Here is a 15,830-nt window from a genome sequence, read left to right on the forward strand (position 1 = left end):
CTGCGGACAGAATTCAGTCATGGTATTTGATGGAAAAAATGTCGATGGCGAAAAATTGGAAAAACTTTTTTCCAAATTATAACACAAAATCTTCGAACCATTTGTTTTTTCTTTGTATAGTTTTAACACAAACATAAACGGTTTTCCATATCTTTATAAAACAGAACTGTTTTCCATACCTCTATAAAACATAAACTGTTTTCCATATCTCTGTAAGTAAAAGTATTAAATTGAATGGGTTAGTTCAGGGTTGTTAATGTTTTCAATTTTATTCTTATCTGGCATCAATTTTTTTTTTAAATATTCATAACAAACATTTTCCTTTTTTCAATATTTTCAAACTCTCTTATTGGTTTGATTTCATCGCCCCATTATCGTTTTTTTTTTTGTTATTTAACTGAAATAGAAATGTACTTTACTAATAAAAAAGGGTATCACAGAAAACTTCACATGTAAATTCCAAAAGGGGAAGTTAACAAAATAACCGTTGTCAACCAACGGAACGCGTGGAAACAAAAGTTAAATTCCTGGTTTGCTATAGGCATTCTTTCGAAGAAGATTGTGCTATAAACCTTTTAAGTACCTAGCTAAATCTCCCAGTTGCATGACAAAATTTAGTCAGCAATCTAAACCGCCATTACAGCTTAATGTGACAATACTTGGGATCTAGCAGCAAAAAACTGTGTAAACATAAATCAGAAACATCATACCACATCTTCTTTTTTATATTTACAAAAAAATCGGGCAAATACGCCCACAAAAACATAGTTGATAGAAACGATAACAATGACGTCAACATTATATAAAATTAATTATAATAGTGTTCAACTAAAGTGTTTGTAGTTTGTAGCATATTGCCAAAGACACCGACATAAAGGCTTTTGTTGTTGATAGACCATGTCATATATATTGTATGCACTTTTGTACAAATTGAGTAAAATATAAATACATGGGTAAACAACACCGAATCAACTCTGTAAAACTTCTTGCATCCAAATGGCACATAATTACCAACCTGCAGCAGGAACACCATAGTAAAAAAAAACGATAGTGTGAGGCGCATTAAACCCTGCACGTTAAAAGTCATACGACCAACAGAAAAAAGTAGCACGAAGACAAATAAAGTGAAAACTGTCATGTAAATAAAAACAAATACATAACTTCAGCACGTAGTATCTAAAACTCAAGATCATATTGTAATTATTGTGAAGTAGACACTAAATATTTGTCATTTAGGTATTGTACTTTCTGATGAACTTTTTGTGAAAAATAACGAGATATTCTTCACATGCGGATGAAGTTGATATATTGCTGCTTACATGTGGACAATCATTATTTCAAAATTGAAATCTAGCACTGAGAGAAACACTGTTGGCTAATTCGATGTAAATTTCGATAAATGATGAAGAAGAAACTGTATTTGTATCAGGATAGTATATTTATGCGACTCAATCTGAAAGATATACTCCTACGTAAACTCTTTTAAAAACTAAAAACATCTCCATTGACGTGATCGATACAGTTTAAATGATAAGTATTTTACGATACACTAATTTCTTGAGTCTTAATTTCAAATTCAAACAGATTAATGTCTTCTCCTATTCTATGTAGAAATTGTCGCCATGTAAACCAGTTACTTTCTATTACCAGAGAACAAAGTTCATTTGGATTCTGTTCTAAAATTAACTCAGCTTCTTTTGCGGCTTCTTCACTATATTGTATTTGGTCATGATTGATTTTTGAATGCTGTCTAGCATTTTTAATTGCCCTTAGATAGTCATCTCTGTTAGAAGGAGAAAACACGTTATAAATCGAAGTTGGGAACGGACAGAATACTTTTAAACAATGACTGCATAATAATCGAGCAAGTCGACCATTGCCGTCGGAAAACGGATGAAGTGATAAAAACGCAAAAAGCATTACGGAAGCACATTTGAGAGAAAGTTCCATTTTTACATGTTTATCCACCTTCATTGATATTTCCTTCACCATCTTGTTGTATTCCAAAACAATTGTATCAACTGCTTTAAAGGCAATTTCTTCAGTGGCATACGACGGGTAAAAGAAAACTTCTCCATCAATATTTGCTGATCTCGGTAGAACACTGAACTTTCCAGGTCGAGTTTTAGTTTCATCGAGCAAATCACGCATTAGAACCTCATGACATTCCTGTATGCACGTCTCGACGTCTATTTCACCAACATATCCAGATTGTTCTTCACCTGATAATTTGTTTAATTCATTTTTTAAGTGCTTATAACCACGCAACAAATTTATGGATTCAATTCTTTTATGGTCTTCAGCATGCCCTTCGTCTTTCGAATTATTTAAAAAGTAATCTCCAGTTTCCAAAGAACTTGGTAAACTCTCTTCGTCGTTGACATCTTTATTACTGGCTTGTTCGTTTATCGGTTGTTTTTTCAATAACTCTTTATGTTTCTTCTTATTCGATGAATCTTCTCCAGATAAAGAGCGTTCTCGTTTACGTCCCTTTCTATTCATTTCGGCGTTAAAAATCTCCTCAAACGTTCCTTGGTCATTAAGTCCAATACCTTGATCTTGCTGTAGTCGGAAAAGGAACTCTAAAACTATTTCACGTTTTGCTTCTGCAAAGCCTTTTTTTACTGTTTTTCCTCTTTTCATTTCCCATCTTTCATGATATTTTACAATATCTTTTATCATTTCGTTGACCCTTGGTACACATTCATATCTTCTATCACGCTTTCTCCATGAGGGTTCATCGATTGGCTTGAAATTCAAAAAACGCTCACAAGCCATTACTTCTGGAAAAAAAAAGTTTTCTATTTAAAACAGAAGAATTCCATTGGACACACGGTCTAAATAATTAAAAGTATGTTGTATGCAAAATTATTTCTTTTATTTTCATTTTTTTTTTTAAATTACCACATCATTTTCAGGTTTTATTTAGTCTAAACACACTAATCTAAAAGATAATGAATTTTAAAGCAACAATTGCAAAATCTAATAATATCGTAGTACTTATCACTAAGGATTTTGTTCTTAGGTTCAGATATATTTATAGTGTATATGTAAATAATTTTGGTTGCTAGATTCCAGTTATTGTTAAAGGGGCAATAGCTGTCAAAATTATATTTACCGATTAAACTCAAATTTTCGTATTTGATTTATAGTATACTAAAACGCATATCCAAATAATAATTAGTTTTAAATGCACATTTTGATAGATAATATTTATCAGAATTACGTGTGTATTTGAGTCTACACGCCATCTAATTACCTATCGAAATAACTTAAAAATCTTCCGACTGTTACATAACACTATATCAACATAGAAAGATACTTGACCTCGTACAAATGGATTTTTCTATGTCTGTTTGATTTCGTGTTATAAGTTAAAAAATAAGTTAGTTTTCGAATTTATCTGTATAAGTACCAGTTAATCAAATGTTTCATTTTCTATATTGACATTTTTTTCTTTAATTAACCGAACACGCATACATCATGTACATCATGTTTAATCCATCTAAAACTAAGGGGTAAATTGCAGTTCACATATATACGGATTCAATAAGGTGAATAATTCATCATCGATGTTTCTTAGCTTATTTTGACAACATCGAACCATACTGGCTCCTAAAAGAGAATTATATTTTCTCTATTTCACTTTCCAACATGAATGAACAATAACAATTTAGTCTTATTTTTTTATGAATCTCGTCGCTAGTGCCCATTTAACCAAGTTGGTATGTTTGTGACCCTCACACAATTTTGTCAATATTACAAACTATATGTATATACAACTGGCATAAAGTTAAGAGGTTTAACTAGCTATTAAACCAGGATTAATTCACCGCTTTCTTCAACAAAAAAATCTTGAACTAAGTCGGGAATATGACAGGTATTTACCAGTATTTCCTTTGGCTTATACCTTTGAATTCGGTATTTTTGTCACTACATATTTTACTAAAAAATGTTTTACCCTTGTATATGCGGTTAACTAAATCACATCAAGTCTTAATGATGCTATGTTGGCCAATGTTTAGGTAAAATAAGTTAAACAATGCTTTTTTTCCATTTCATGATCATGAAACAGATAGTCGTTTTATTCGAAATGGGTTAAGCTAGAGAATTGATAAGAAGACCTGTTTCATGATCTGACAATGAATCAACGGAATTTCATGAAAATAATTTCGTATTTTGTCCTTTTTATTTCTATAATGGATGGAAATGATAAGATCCACACGATTCACATTTAAATTTAACTTAAATAAAGGCAACAGTAGAATACTGCTGTTCAAAACTCATAAATCCATGGACAAAAAACAAAAACAAAATCGTGGTAACAAACTAAAACCGAGGGAAACGCATTAAATATAAGAGGAAAACAACGACACAACACCGAAACGCAACACACACAGAAACGGACCAATCATCAGACAAAATCCCACGAGAAAAACAAATATAACATCTAAACCAAATACATGAATTTGGGATAAACAAGTACCGTGCCACGTCTTAATATCTCAAAAATAAGAGAAAACAAACGACACAACATTAAAATGCAACACACACAGAAACGAACAATAATATAACAATGGCCATCTTCCTGACTTGGTACAGGACATTTTTAAAGGGGAATAAAAATGGTGGGTTGAACCTGGTTTTGTGGCATGCCAAACCTCGCACTTTAATGGCAAAGTTAAATATAACATTGAAATGACAACATAATATTACAGGACTACAATACAAATAAATAGGAGAACATATTAAACAAAGAAACACATGGTTAATAGATAAAAAAAAGAATCAGGTTTAAAACTCAATATATCAAAAACGCGCCTCGTCAACACAAGACTCACCAGTGACGCCCAGATATAAAAGATCGAAGGTGAAAAAAAAGTACAAAGTTGTACAGCACTGAAGATCAAAAGTTGAGAAAGGTTGTGCCAAATACGGCGTAGTTGTTATGCTTGGGATAAGAAATTCTTATTATTTAGAACAATTTATGCTATTGTAAACAGTAAATTAAATGTGTTGTTATCTTCCCTTTTTAAATCCAGATTTTATATTTGTAAATAATCATTTCATTCAATGTTCAATCATTACATAAAAATTATATTGATTCGATTTTTGTATTTATGATTCATTCAATCAGACGTATAATTAATATATGAATTTATTTTAATCTTTTTTTGAAAAGTTAAAAAAAAATAATTACCAACATTTAGAAACCTTTAATATTTACATATATAGTTTTTAGGAAACTAATGTGCACGTCTGAGCTGGTAATATCTCCTATTTGATTGAGTTTGCATGACATCTATAAAATAAAAAAATAAAGTGTACTGGTCGCAAAAACACCACTTCACTAGACACCTGTTGATGATAAAATAGATGCAAAGGTTATTTTTAATCCAAAAAAATATATATAATATTAGTCTAAACTGGTTCCCTTTCATTATGTTTTAATCATTTTAACGTTATTACATTTGCCATCCATTGTCAATCAGTTAATCAATGAACTAGTATTATTTGGGGTTCGCATTCTAAAACTTTAACAGAATATCTCTTGCTACACATGTACAATATATAATTATGCTAATTTTGCAATGAAACATGTAAGCTGTTCATACTCGTCATCGTCTAATCGTTGGCACCGAAAAAAGTGTGTTATTAACAGTGCTAAGTTCAAGCTTTGTACCCGGAATATTATGTTTTTTCATTGTAATGTTTTTCTCTACCAAAATATTATTTTTAATCTTAAAGGTATCTATATTTCATTTTTCATATAAAGTTGACAATTTTGTTTCTGGTTTTCCCACTAAAGAAGTAGTTTTGCAGTCGTAGTTTATCACACTCTATTCACATGCCAGTCAGTTAAATGTTAATGTATATTTGGACAATTTATAATCAAACAAAGAAAAAGTAAGCGATCATGGTATGATGTCATTATAATACTGAAACCCAAAGTAAGCATTTGTTATGATGAAACGGGAAATGCCTTGTACGTTAAAAGTGATAAGTGTAATGTGTACATAGATTTTGTTTTTTCTCATGGAAATGTACTTATTAAGTAATATTTACAATTCTTTGATTCTATGCTGTTTATATATTTTATTAAATAACAAACATTTTATTGCCATGTATTGACAGATATACGCTATAAGAGTGATATCTAAATAATACTAGTTATCAGCACTCGTGGTTTAGTGGTATGGACTAAAGGCTTTACTGAAGAAAATACGCGCGAGTTCGAGCCTTACATTAGTCACTTGTTTTTGAGAGGATAACAGATCGTAGGTTAAAAGTTTAAAGATATAATACAAGTTAACATGGTGGTCAGTGGATTCTTGAAAAATAGTCCACTGTTAGAACAATAGAGTGACGTCAAAGAAGTGGGTTAATGTTCATAGAACCGCCTTCTACTGAAGTGTTTGCAGTTACCCAAAATCTGCCATCTGAAAATAGCGATCAAATTGTAAATAACATTAACGGTACCAATTAATCTATGTTTAGAAAGCACATCGCTAATTGTCAATATCAGGGAGGAAAATGATTTTCCATAATAAAAGAAGGGGTATCTAAAGTTCGAAAAGAATATATACGAGCTAATTGAGTTATGTTTTAATATGTTTTTTACGTAGTTTAAATTTTTCACTTTTTGTAATCATGTTTTAATGCAAACATGACTTTACGACCAAATCGTAGGCAATATTGATATAAGTAACCTTGTTTAGAGACACTTGGTTGTCTTACACGGGATGTAAACGAACTTAATAGAATGCTACTGGTTCTTCTTTAGTTTAAAATCGTTTTAGACATAAAATGTGTTTAGAAAAGAGGGACGAAAGATACCAAAGGGACAGTCAAACTCATAAATCTAAAACAAACTGACAACGCTATGGCTAAAAATGAAAAAAAAGGGACAAACAGACAAACAATAGTACACATGACACAACATAGAAAACTAAAGATGTATACTGTTGCTGGTGGACTATTAGTCCCCGAGGGTATCACCAGCCCAGTAGCCAGTACTTCGGTACTGGCATGAAAATACGGATTTTTTGTGTTATTAAAATTTGCTGTTACAAGATATTAGAAATTATTATAAATTAAGGAATGTATCTCCCTCATGCAAAGCTCTGATTCCTTTCACGAATTTGGTAATACTTTTTGGACCTTTTGGATTATAGCTCTTCATCTTTTATATATGCTTTGGATTTCAAATATTTTGGCCACGAGCATCACTGAAGAGACATGTATTGTCGAAATGCGCATCTGGTGCAACAAAATTGGTACCGTTGATTTTATTGCTTGTCTTGTTTGTTTTCTCTTAAAGTATTTGAATAAAAGATGCTTTGAGTATTTTCAATATAAGCTTTTGAAATACAATTGCAGGTCATTGTGTGTGTAAAAGAGGGACGAAAGATACCAAATGGACAGTCAAACTCATAAATCTAAAGCAAACTGACAACGCCATGGCTAAAAATGAAAAAGACAAACAGAAAAACAATAGTACATATGACACAACATAGAAAACTAAAGAATAAACAACACAACCCCCACCAAAAACTAGGGTGATCTCAGGTGCTCCGGAAGAGTAAGCAGACCCTGCTCCACATGTGGCACCCGTCGTGTTGCTTATGTGATAAAACACTAATAAGCAGTTATAAATAAAAATGAAAAGTTGAAAATCCTTCCTAACCTCATAGGATCACTCGCTGATTTAGGCAGTGATGGTGTTTATGCTGTGCTGTGTTTTGTGGACTGTTGTTCGTCACTTGGACTTTAATTTTATTTTGTTCATGGTTTTAATTACTAGTAAGTTTATTTGATTTATGGTTTGATATGTTGATTGTCCCTTTGGTATTATCTTACTTTAAAGACATTAACTTGAAGTAATGAAAATCGGCAAAAGAATTGCCTCAAAGTAAAAGAGAAGAAGATTGTTGTAATAAGGCAAATACCCGCGAAAATAGCTTAATTTGCTAACAGTGATAAATATATAAAACCAAATCATTATCATGATACATAACTGAAAATGAACTGGCAAAGCCGGTCAAAAAACAAACAAAACAAGCAACAGTATACAAAACACAACATATAAAATAGACTTGCTACAATTCCCTTTCTCTTATTTCTTTCTTACTAATTGATATGTTTACTGATAACTGCTAGTCTATTGATTGCCCTTGGAGAAAGGCCTGCACTTGTCAGTATAATGATATTATCCTAGTTATAGCAGTGAAATTGTAAAAGGTGCAAGCTTGAAAAAAAACAATTAGGAAGGGACATATAGCTAGTCTACATATTAAACTACAGATTGAGTAACACAAACCCCCAATAATATTTGGTGTTGACTCAGGGGCTTACTAAGGGTAAGCAGATCATGTGACATCCGTCCTGTGGTTCATGTCATTCCTACCTCGATGCCAAGCCTTATTCGGTAGGTGACATTCAAGGCAGAAATGACGATATTTTGGTAACGTCGATTGGAACTTTTCAGTCGTCATCTGGCGAAACAAATATTTCATAATTGTCAACCAACCCGTAATGGCGTCCAAATTTTTTTTTATAGCGGAATACTTTAGTTGCCTTTATCTAATATCTTTATTGTGAACAGCTACGCAATATCACGACAATCGTAAAAGTAAATGCAAGCTCTGGATTATTGTATCAACATGGAGATATATTCTCCACAAGAATATGTCACAAAATGGCGTTACAATTGGGCAAGTGTTTAAATAAAACGTTTTATTTAATTTTGCGGGTAGAACGTCGACTGAGCATGCAAAGACAAAATTAGGAAATACAGAACCCTACGTTTATACATCAAATCATGAATATGTCCGACTTGTTTCATGTGAGTTGGGACACAATGAAATCGGTCGACTCCTTTAGTAGTATAGATATGAAGGCGTTGCTATACTATTGTTACATAAAAATGAAACATGTATAGTTGGGTAGTAAGGAGTGTGGGTTAATTTATGCTCATCTCTTTTGACGTAAAACTTTCTCAACCAACACTCATTGACAATTAGTGTAAACTATATCTGATGAGTCTTTTTTTTAAATTTCAATGGCAAATACCAGTCACACATTGTCACAAATTTGTCACTATTCAGTAAGATGACATCATCTATATAGTGGAAAGTGAAGTTCCAAGTTAATGGTAGCTTCTTTTCAGTCTTAATCAGAAGCTCTTGTGTGAAGTCATCCTCGTATGAAAAATGAATTGGTCATTCAAGCTATACAGGAAGTCTAGGTGTATCTAGAATTGTTGCATGTTAATATATTTTCTTAATACTTATTCTTATTTGATGTATAAATGCATTTAAACAATGAACAACGCAATTTAAGCATTCAAGAAGTCAAATTTTATAATGTGTTTACTGTTCTTTTTAATTCTTTGAAATTTCAGTTTTCATCAATTTATTTTCAATTTTTGACTAAAATTTAATTTCTTTTTTATGGTTCACATTGAATAAATTTTTGATTGTTTCAGAATTGGTAATTGCAATGCAGATTGCAATTTCTTAGTTTCGCCCCCTTTTGTTTTAAGCAAAAGTATGATTCGCGCACATATTTTTTAACTTTATATTCAGATTCTTCAAAATTTGTTAATTTAAAAATCTTGTATTTACTGCATACAATGTTTAAATAGGAAGAAATGCTTAAAAGCTGTTTTTCACAGATGGCGGTATTTTAGGCAACTGTATGAGTGGTTATGATTTGCAGTTTGATTACAAGTACGATTTTTTTACGACCGGCCAAAATGGATAGTACAGATGTGTAGCTTTCAAATGATATATATTTTAGCCCTGTGTTAGGTGGGTGCATTAAAAATTCAATTCTATGGTTAAAGTCACTCGCCTATGCATCCCTACAGGTTAATATTAGCATTTACAGTCTGGTTTCTTCAGGTTGCACTTTGTAAATACAGATGATTCGCAAACCACGCCTGTTTTGGGGAGATCTTGAATATTCCTAGAAAATTAATTTTGTTTACATACTGGTTCCCAGTTATGCTCTCTGTGTTCCATCCCACAGAGACAAAACTTGGGAATTTAACCAGTTAATAAACATGTGCATATTGTTTACATTGAAATCTGTGGTAACCTTTCATTCGAGGTAGAGGTAGTTAAGAAAATTAGTGTAAGTTTAAACTCTGAGAAGTTCAGGGCATATAAACGTTGAAAATATGCCGCACAGCCCTATAGTTTGACCTTTGAAACAAAATGTGGTGCATATGAACTTTCAATTCTAGTATAAGATTTTTTTTCAAAACTTTTTAATAAAAATGGTACAGTTTTAGCCGTAAAAGGAGTTCCTATGGGAAATAACATTGTCAATATTTACAGAAATGCAACTTTAAATACATATTTAATTCTAATGTTTAATTTATTTAGGAGGGTTTTCAAAGATTAGACTATTTTTTTATTGTAAATGTCACTTTGTTTATAAGAGTTTTTACAATGATAAATAGCTGGTTCTGACTTAAGATCAACAAAAACATTCCGAAATACTAACATCTTTGCTATCAGATAAACAAATTGGGCCTCTGAGTTACAATGAAACTACTGACTCTCGGGGCAGTATGAATCACTGGGCGGATAGTAAAATTCAAGTTCAGTCAAATCCAACCTCTCCATATTTTTAAGTATCCAAAAAATTCAAAATGGCAAAATCAAAAGCTTAAAACACATCCAACGAACAAGATCTTTTCAATTATAGTGCGTGATAACATTTTATACTGGAATTCGATGTTTGCTATACCACGTCTAATTTGACACCACTTTACGAAAATACCAATATACCAATTAGAATGAAATTTTTACACCGTTTTAAGAAATGAATTTACAATGTATCCATACATTTTATATAAAAAAAAGGCCGAAAGGGAGAATTTTCTGTATAAAGTCATTTATAATGTATTCTATTGAAGCCCAAACTTTCTATTGCCTTAAATATGCAAATGAAAGATCCGAAAGCTTTACCAAGACAGAACGAAATGTGTTTTTAAATTAAAGCAAAAATTTTGGTTGACTTTTGATTGGAAAAACATGAGCTAAAATATCTGTCATTTTCGCCCTATCCGGAACACCCTTATCAATTATTATGATGTTTACCAGTCATTGTTTTTTAATCAAATGCGATTTGATTCATTCAGATTTGATTCATTTGTTATTTGTTTACCTAAGAACTGTTTATTTTTTTATACATTTGTATTGATCAAATCAGAATCCATGAATGTGTAATGTATAATAATGAGCCTGACAAAGGAAAACAACTTACTAATACTGAGTGAATTTGGTCAGTGTCAAAGTTTTAAAAGGTATAAACGATTCCAAAGTGTTATTTGATAGCAGCAAATAACTAAAATTATAACTGTTTGTGATTTAAGTTAAAAACTGTATTCAAAATGCACACGTATTTTATCCTTTAAATTCAAAAGAGCAAGAAAATTATTTAATGACAGGAAGTACGTTACAATCTATGTTTCACTAGAGGTGCTGTTAGTTATAATTTGTTTACAAAACCAAAATATTTGTGTAATGGCGATCAAAGTAGGAAACTGTACTTAAACATCGCTTGACATGTTTAATATTTCAATACAAATTGCCCCGATGAAGCCTGCTTATATTTTTGAAGTGGACGTTTGCTATGACGGAACATTTTTTGTCTTAATAATTATGAATAATTATTTACTAAGAGAAAAAAACATTATTATGTTGGCGTCTGTAAAATATAACGACGAAGAACATTTGATTCAATAGCTTCGAGGAAATAATTAAAATGATCAAGCAATAAAATATCGTATCAATTTGAAGGTTATTACTTCTTATATACCTATATGGAGTTATTTTCTTTCAGAACGTCAGGTCATTCTTTTTCAGAATCAACCCGGACGATACCATGTTTCAATGGTATATGATCCCAGGCATAAAATAATGACCTGTGTAAGGTCATTATTTTCTTTGATAAACATGCAATCTATGATTTAATTTCATTCGTCTAATAGTTTTTTTGTTGCCGATTTGGAAATTTATTTTCTAAAGTTCAACCAATGATAGATGTAAAAGAAACCGTCATTGTAGACCCGCAATTTAATTTTAGAAACAAATTACGTGAATTAAGTTTTGTTGATTTATCGCTTTAATAAAGAAACATTATCATATAGGTCAGATGAATTTTAATGTAGACTTTCATAAAATAAATCCAGATTTAACATATTCGTGTGTAAGATTTTGGAAATCTTATTGAGTCAAACTGAATAGGTTGATTGATTTTTGGTTGCTTGCTTAACTTCAGTGGCAAATATTTCATGCATGTTCAGAACGATACACACTGAATAGGAAATCATACTGTGACCTACATGTATTTATATTCGTCTTCGTGTCAGTTCTTATCTTTTTAAAATTTATGTATACTTTTTACTCTATCAAATTATCAACTAATTAAATAATCTTATATTCTATTGAATAACAATAATATAACTCACGAAAGGGTCGGGTGCAGAGGGTATATAGTTTTATCCTGTCCTGACTATCTTTTAATAAAATGTATTGCTATTCGAAAGACAATTTTTCTGATTTTTTCATTCGATTCAAGTAAAATGGTTTAATAAATAACAATTTTTCCGCGATAGAAATAACATAGCAAATAGAAGAAAAAAAACATACCCCTCCCCCTTTTCCATAAGGTAAGTGGTACAATAAATAACTTACAATGTGTCTTGTATTTCCCATACACCGTTATCGGATGGTAACAATACATTTGTGTCTTACTTCATGCAGTTACAGTAATATTTTTATTGTGTATGGATAACAATTTTTAAAAGGTTTATATCTAAATTATTTAGTGAGTTTTATTTCACATTTTAAATGAGCCGCAGGGCGTACTAAAACCTGAACGCATTAGAAAGGAATATCCCACTTTAGTGTTGTCGGTAAAAAAGGATACTAAATTTTACAAATCTTTATAAAATTAATATTTTTTGACGGTATATAAGTCAGATAATGCATATTTTAAGGTTTTTCTTGTCGTAGAACACACCTCGGGGTGTCAGGATTGTTCAAAGAAAGACCTCCCTCCGGTCGGTCTTTCATTTGATCAATCCTGACAACCCTCGGTGTGTTCTACGACAAGAAAAACCTTAAAATATGCATTATCTATAACATACACAGATGATTCTGTTAATATTTTAGATGGAAACTGATAATTATAATTTGAAAACTATCCCTTTTATCGTAATAATAAATATTCAACCAATATACGTACTGTCAATGCATATGTGTAAGTCTTAACAGACAACTGATCTAACAGTATCTTTAGTATCCTGTTTTTCTAGTTCAATGTGATATATTTTAAAGCAAATATATCAGATACAGAAAATTATTTATAGTGTCAAATAAGAAGTAGCACGTGATATTTTCATTTTAATTTACAAACCCTTATCAGTATTCTGCCTCTGTCCTATGATGATAAGAGAAGCACATGTGGTATATATATACATATATCAGTATACTTACAGAGTATTGAAAAACACAACCACCAAGCATTCAAATATGGTAGTTAATTACTTTCATTTTTCACAAAACATGATTTTTTTCTTCTAAAAATAGTCTTGTCCATTTCAATAAAAGAATAAAATAAAAAGACCAAAGGGCCTTACAAGATTTTGTGAGGAAGACCAAATTGGTCACAAAACGATCGTATTGAATTTTGATGTTAAAAAAAAGACAGATCGGACTTTATTTACTGACTATTGTTTGGAATCAATTGTAAATATAGATCTATATGACACTGACAAATGCTTTTTTTAATCATAATAATTCTACCTCGACTATGTGTGCATAAAATGTGTATTTCTCTTCGCAAAATGACTTGTTTAATGGAATTAAACATCTAATTTGTAAACCTTTACTTTTATTTCCGGAATAGGCTATTAAAATATTATTTATCTACTCTATATTTGCAAAATTTTGTGAAAACATAAGACGTGGCAATTTTTACATTTCATTCAAGTGCGAAGTGTGAGGTCATTTAAGTGTATAGTGCCTAACAAGATTTTGTGAGGTAGACGAAATTGAAAAAATACGATCGTATTAACTTTTGATGTGCAGAAATATGCAGATCGGAAATATTTTGACTTTATTTACTTACTTCTTAAGTTTGTGATTAATTGTAATCAACATATTCCAATGAGACTGAAAAATGCTTTTTTTATTATGATAAATAATAATTTTACTTGCCGTAGTTGTGCGTAAAATATATGTCGGCATTTCTCTTACGAAAATGACTTGTTTAATGGGAAAAAACGTATTATTTGTAAAATTTCCCTTTAATCTTCACAATAGCCTTTAAAAAATAACCTGTAACTGTATATTCCGAAAATTCTGTGAAAAAAGAATAAGTAGCAATTCTTACCTTTCATACCTTAACTTTCATTGATAAAACATAATATTGACTCGTCCAGTGTCCAGTTTGAAGGTCAATTTAGTTACCGTACACATTCATGCACGTTCTAAGTGATCAATGGTCATATATGAAAAGCATCAACAAGTTTGAAGGTAAACTAATACCAATTTAATGCAATAAAATTGCCTACGATTCAAAAAATGACCAGTCCACATCATAAAAATGTATAGGGGTAAACTGGGTAGGGAGAAAATGTCAGATATTTTAAGTTCATTATTTTGCAATAACGAATAAAAATTTGTTAACCAATATATATGAACATGTCGTTATGTATTGGTATAGTTTTTGGATCTTTCATTAGCGTATTTAAGGCTGTAGAAAGTTTGGCCTTTAAAAGTCAACATAATCATTGACTTTATACAGAAAATTCGCCTTTTTAACACATTGAATGTTTCACAAAAAATACGCCACAACAAAGCAAAATCATTTCTTAAAACACTGCCAAAAAATAATTCTGATTGATGCAGTGGTATTGTCATAAATTGCACTGGAGTGAACAGTGGTACAGCAAACGTCGAATTCCCTCACACAATGTTATCACACACTATAATACCTATTTAAAAAACCTATAGACGTAATAATACTCACATATGATCGTGTCACACTACAGTCTGATTTATATGATGTTGTCGGTTTCTTTGTAGTTTTTACTACGAGTGGGAATAATGAGCTGTCTTTATAAAGATAATATAAAAATCCTGATGTTAACAACAGTCCTGATTGGTCGGTAACTGAGTGAATCTATTAATCGATATCCGGTCGCAAATACTATACTTGTATCTCGACTGTGACGACACATGTATCTTAAGTACACAATAAATTGGTGCTTTAAATAGCTAATGCTTGTATAAAGGAAGCAGATGTAAATAACAATATGTGTACGAGAACATTTATAGAATTTAATACAGTCATTTAAAGTAGGTTTACAATCTCAATTTCAGGCCTATCAAAATGGTGGGAAATTAAGTTTTTCGTAAACAAAATATATTGAGATTTCCATTGAAGGGTATGAATTAACTTAAGTTTGTTTTTCTCTAGAAATCATAAATTGGACTGTCATATGACATGACCTCCATTTTTATTTCCAAATGCTGTGGTGTGATTTTTTTGGATTTTTTTTATTATTTTTTTCAATCTACTATCGAAAATGAATTAATGTCAAAAGAATAAACTCTGAGGTTCGATTCGATTTCACATATGTTAATAAAATGGTAATTTTTATAAATTTTCTGTTACAAAACTTTGAACTTTTAGATAAACTAAGGATTTTTTTATCCCAAGAATAGGTTACCTTAGCCATATTTGGCACAACTTTTTTGGAATTTGGGTCATCAATGATCTTTAACTTTGTTTTGACTCGCCGCGAT

General features: G+C 31.0%; 1 protein-coding gene across 2 annotated transcripts; it reads right to left on the minus strand.

The window, feature by feature from the left end:
• Positions 1-707: 707 nt before the first annotated feature.
• Positions 708-15,224, minus strand: LOC134722610 (uncharacterized). 2 transcript variants are annotated; one of them, XM_063586236.1, is made up of 2 exons: positions 15,052-15,224; positions 708-2,780 (listed from the first exon to the last, which is right to left on the minus strand). In XM_063586236.1, the coding sequence occupies exon 2, from the start codon at positions 2,776-2,778 to the stop codon at positions 1,540-1,542; it is 1,239 nt and encodes a 412-aa protein (XP_063442306.1). In that variant the 5' UTR covers positions 2,779-2,780; positions 15,052-15,224; the 3' UTR covers positions 708-1,539. The 2 variants fall into 2 exon arrangements, with proteins under 2 accessions (XP_063442306.1, XP_063442300.1); XM_063586230.1 differs by having other exon boundaries at positions 708-2,783; positions 15,052-15,223.
• Positions 15,225-15,830: the final 606 nt, after the last annotated feature.

The sequence above is a fragment of the Mytilus trossulus genome, chromosome 1 (assembly GCF_036588685.1).
Source record: "Mytilus trossulus isolate FHL-02 chromosome 1, PNRI_Mtr1.1.1.hap1, whole genome shotgun sequence".
NCBI lineage: Eukaryota > Metazoa > Mollusca > Bivalvia > Mytilida > Mytilidae > Mytilus > Mytilus trossulus.

Excerpts from the sequence above, each read along its gene's own strand:
- LOC134722610 (XM_063586236.1), bottom strand. The coding sequence starts at position 2,778 with ATGGCTTGTGAGCGTTTTTTGAATTTCAAGCCAATCGATGAACCCTCA.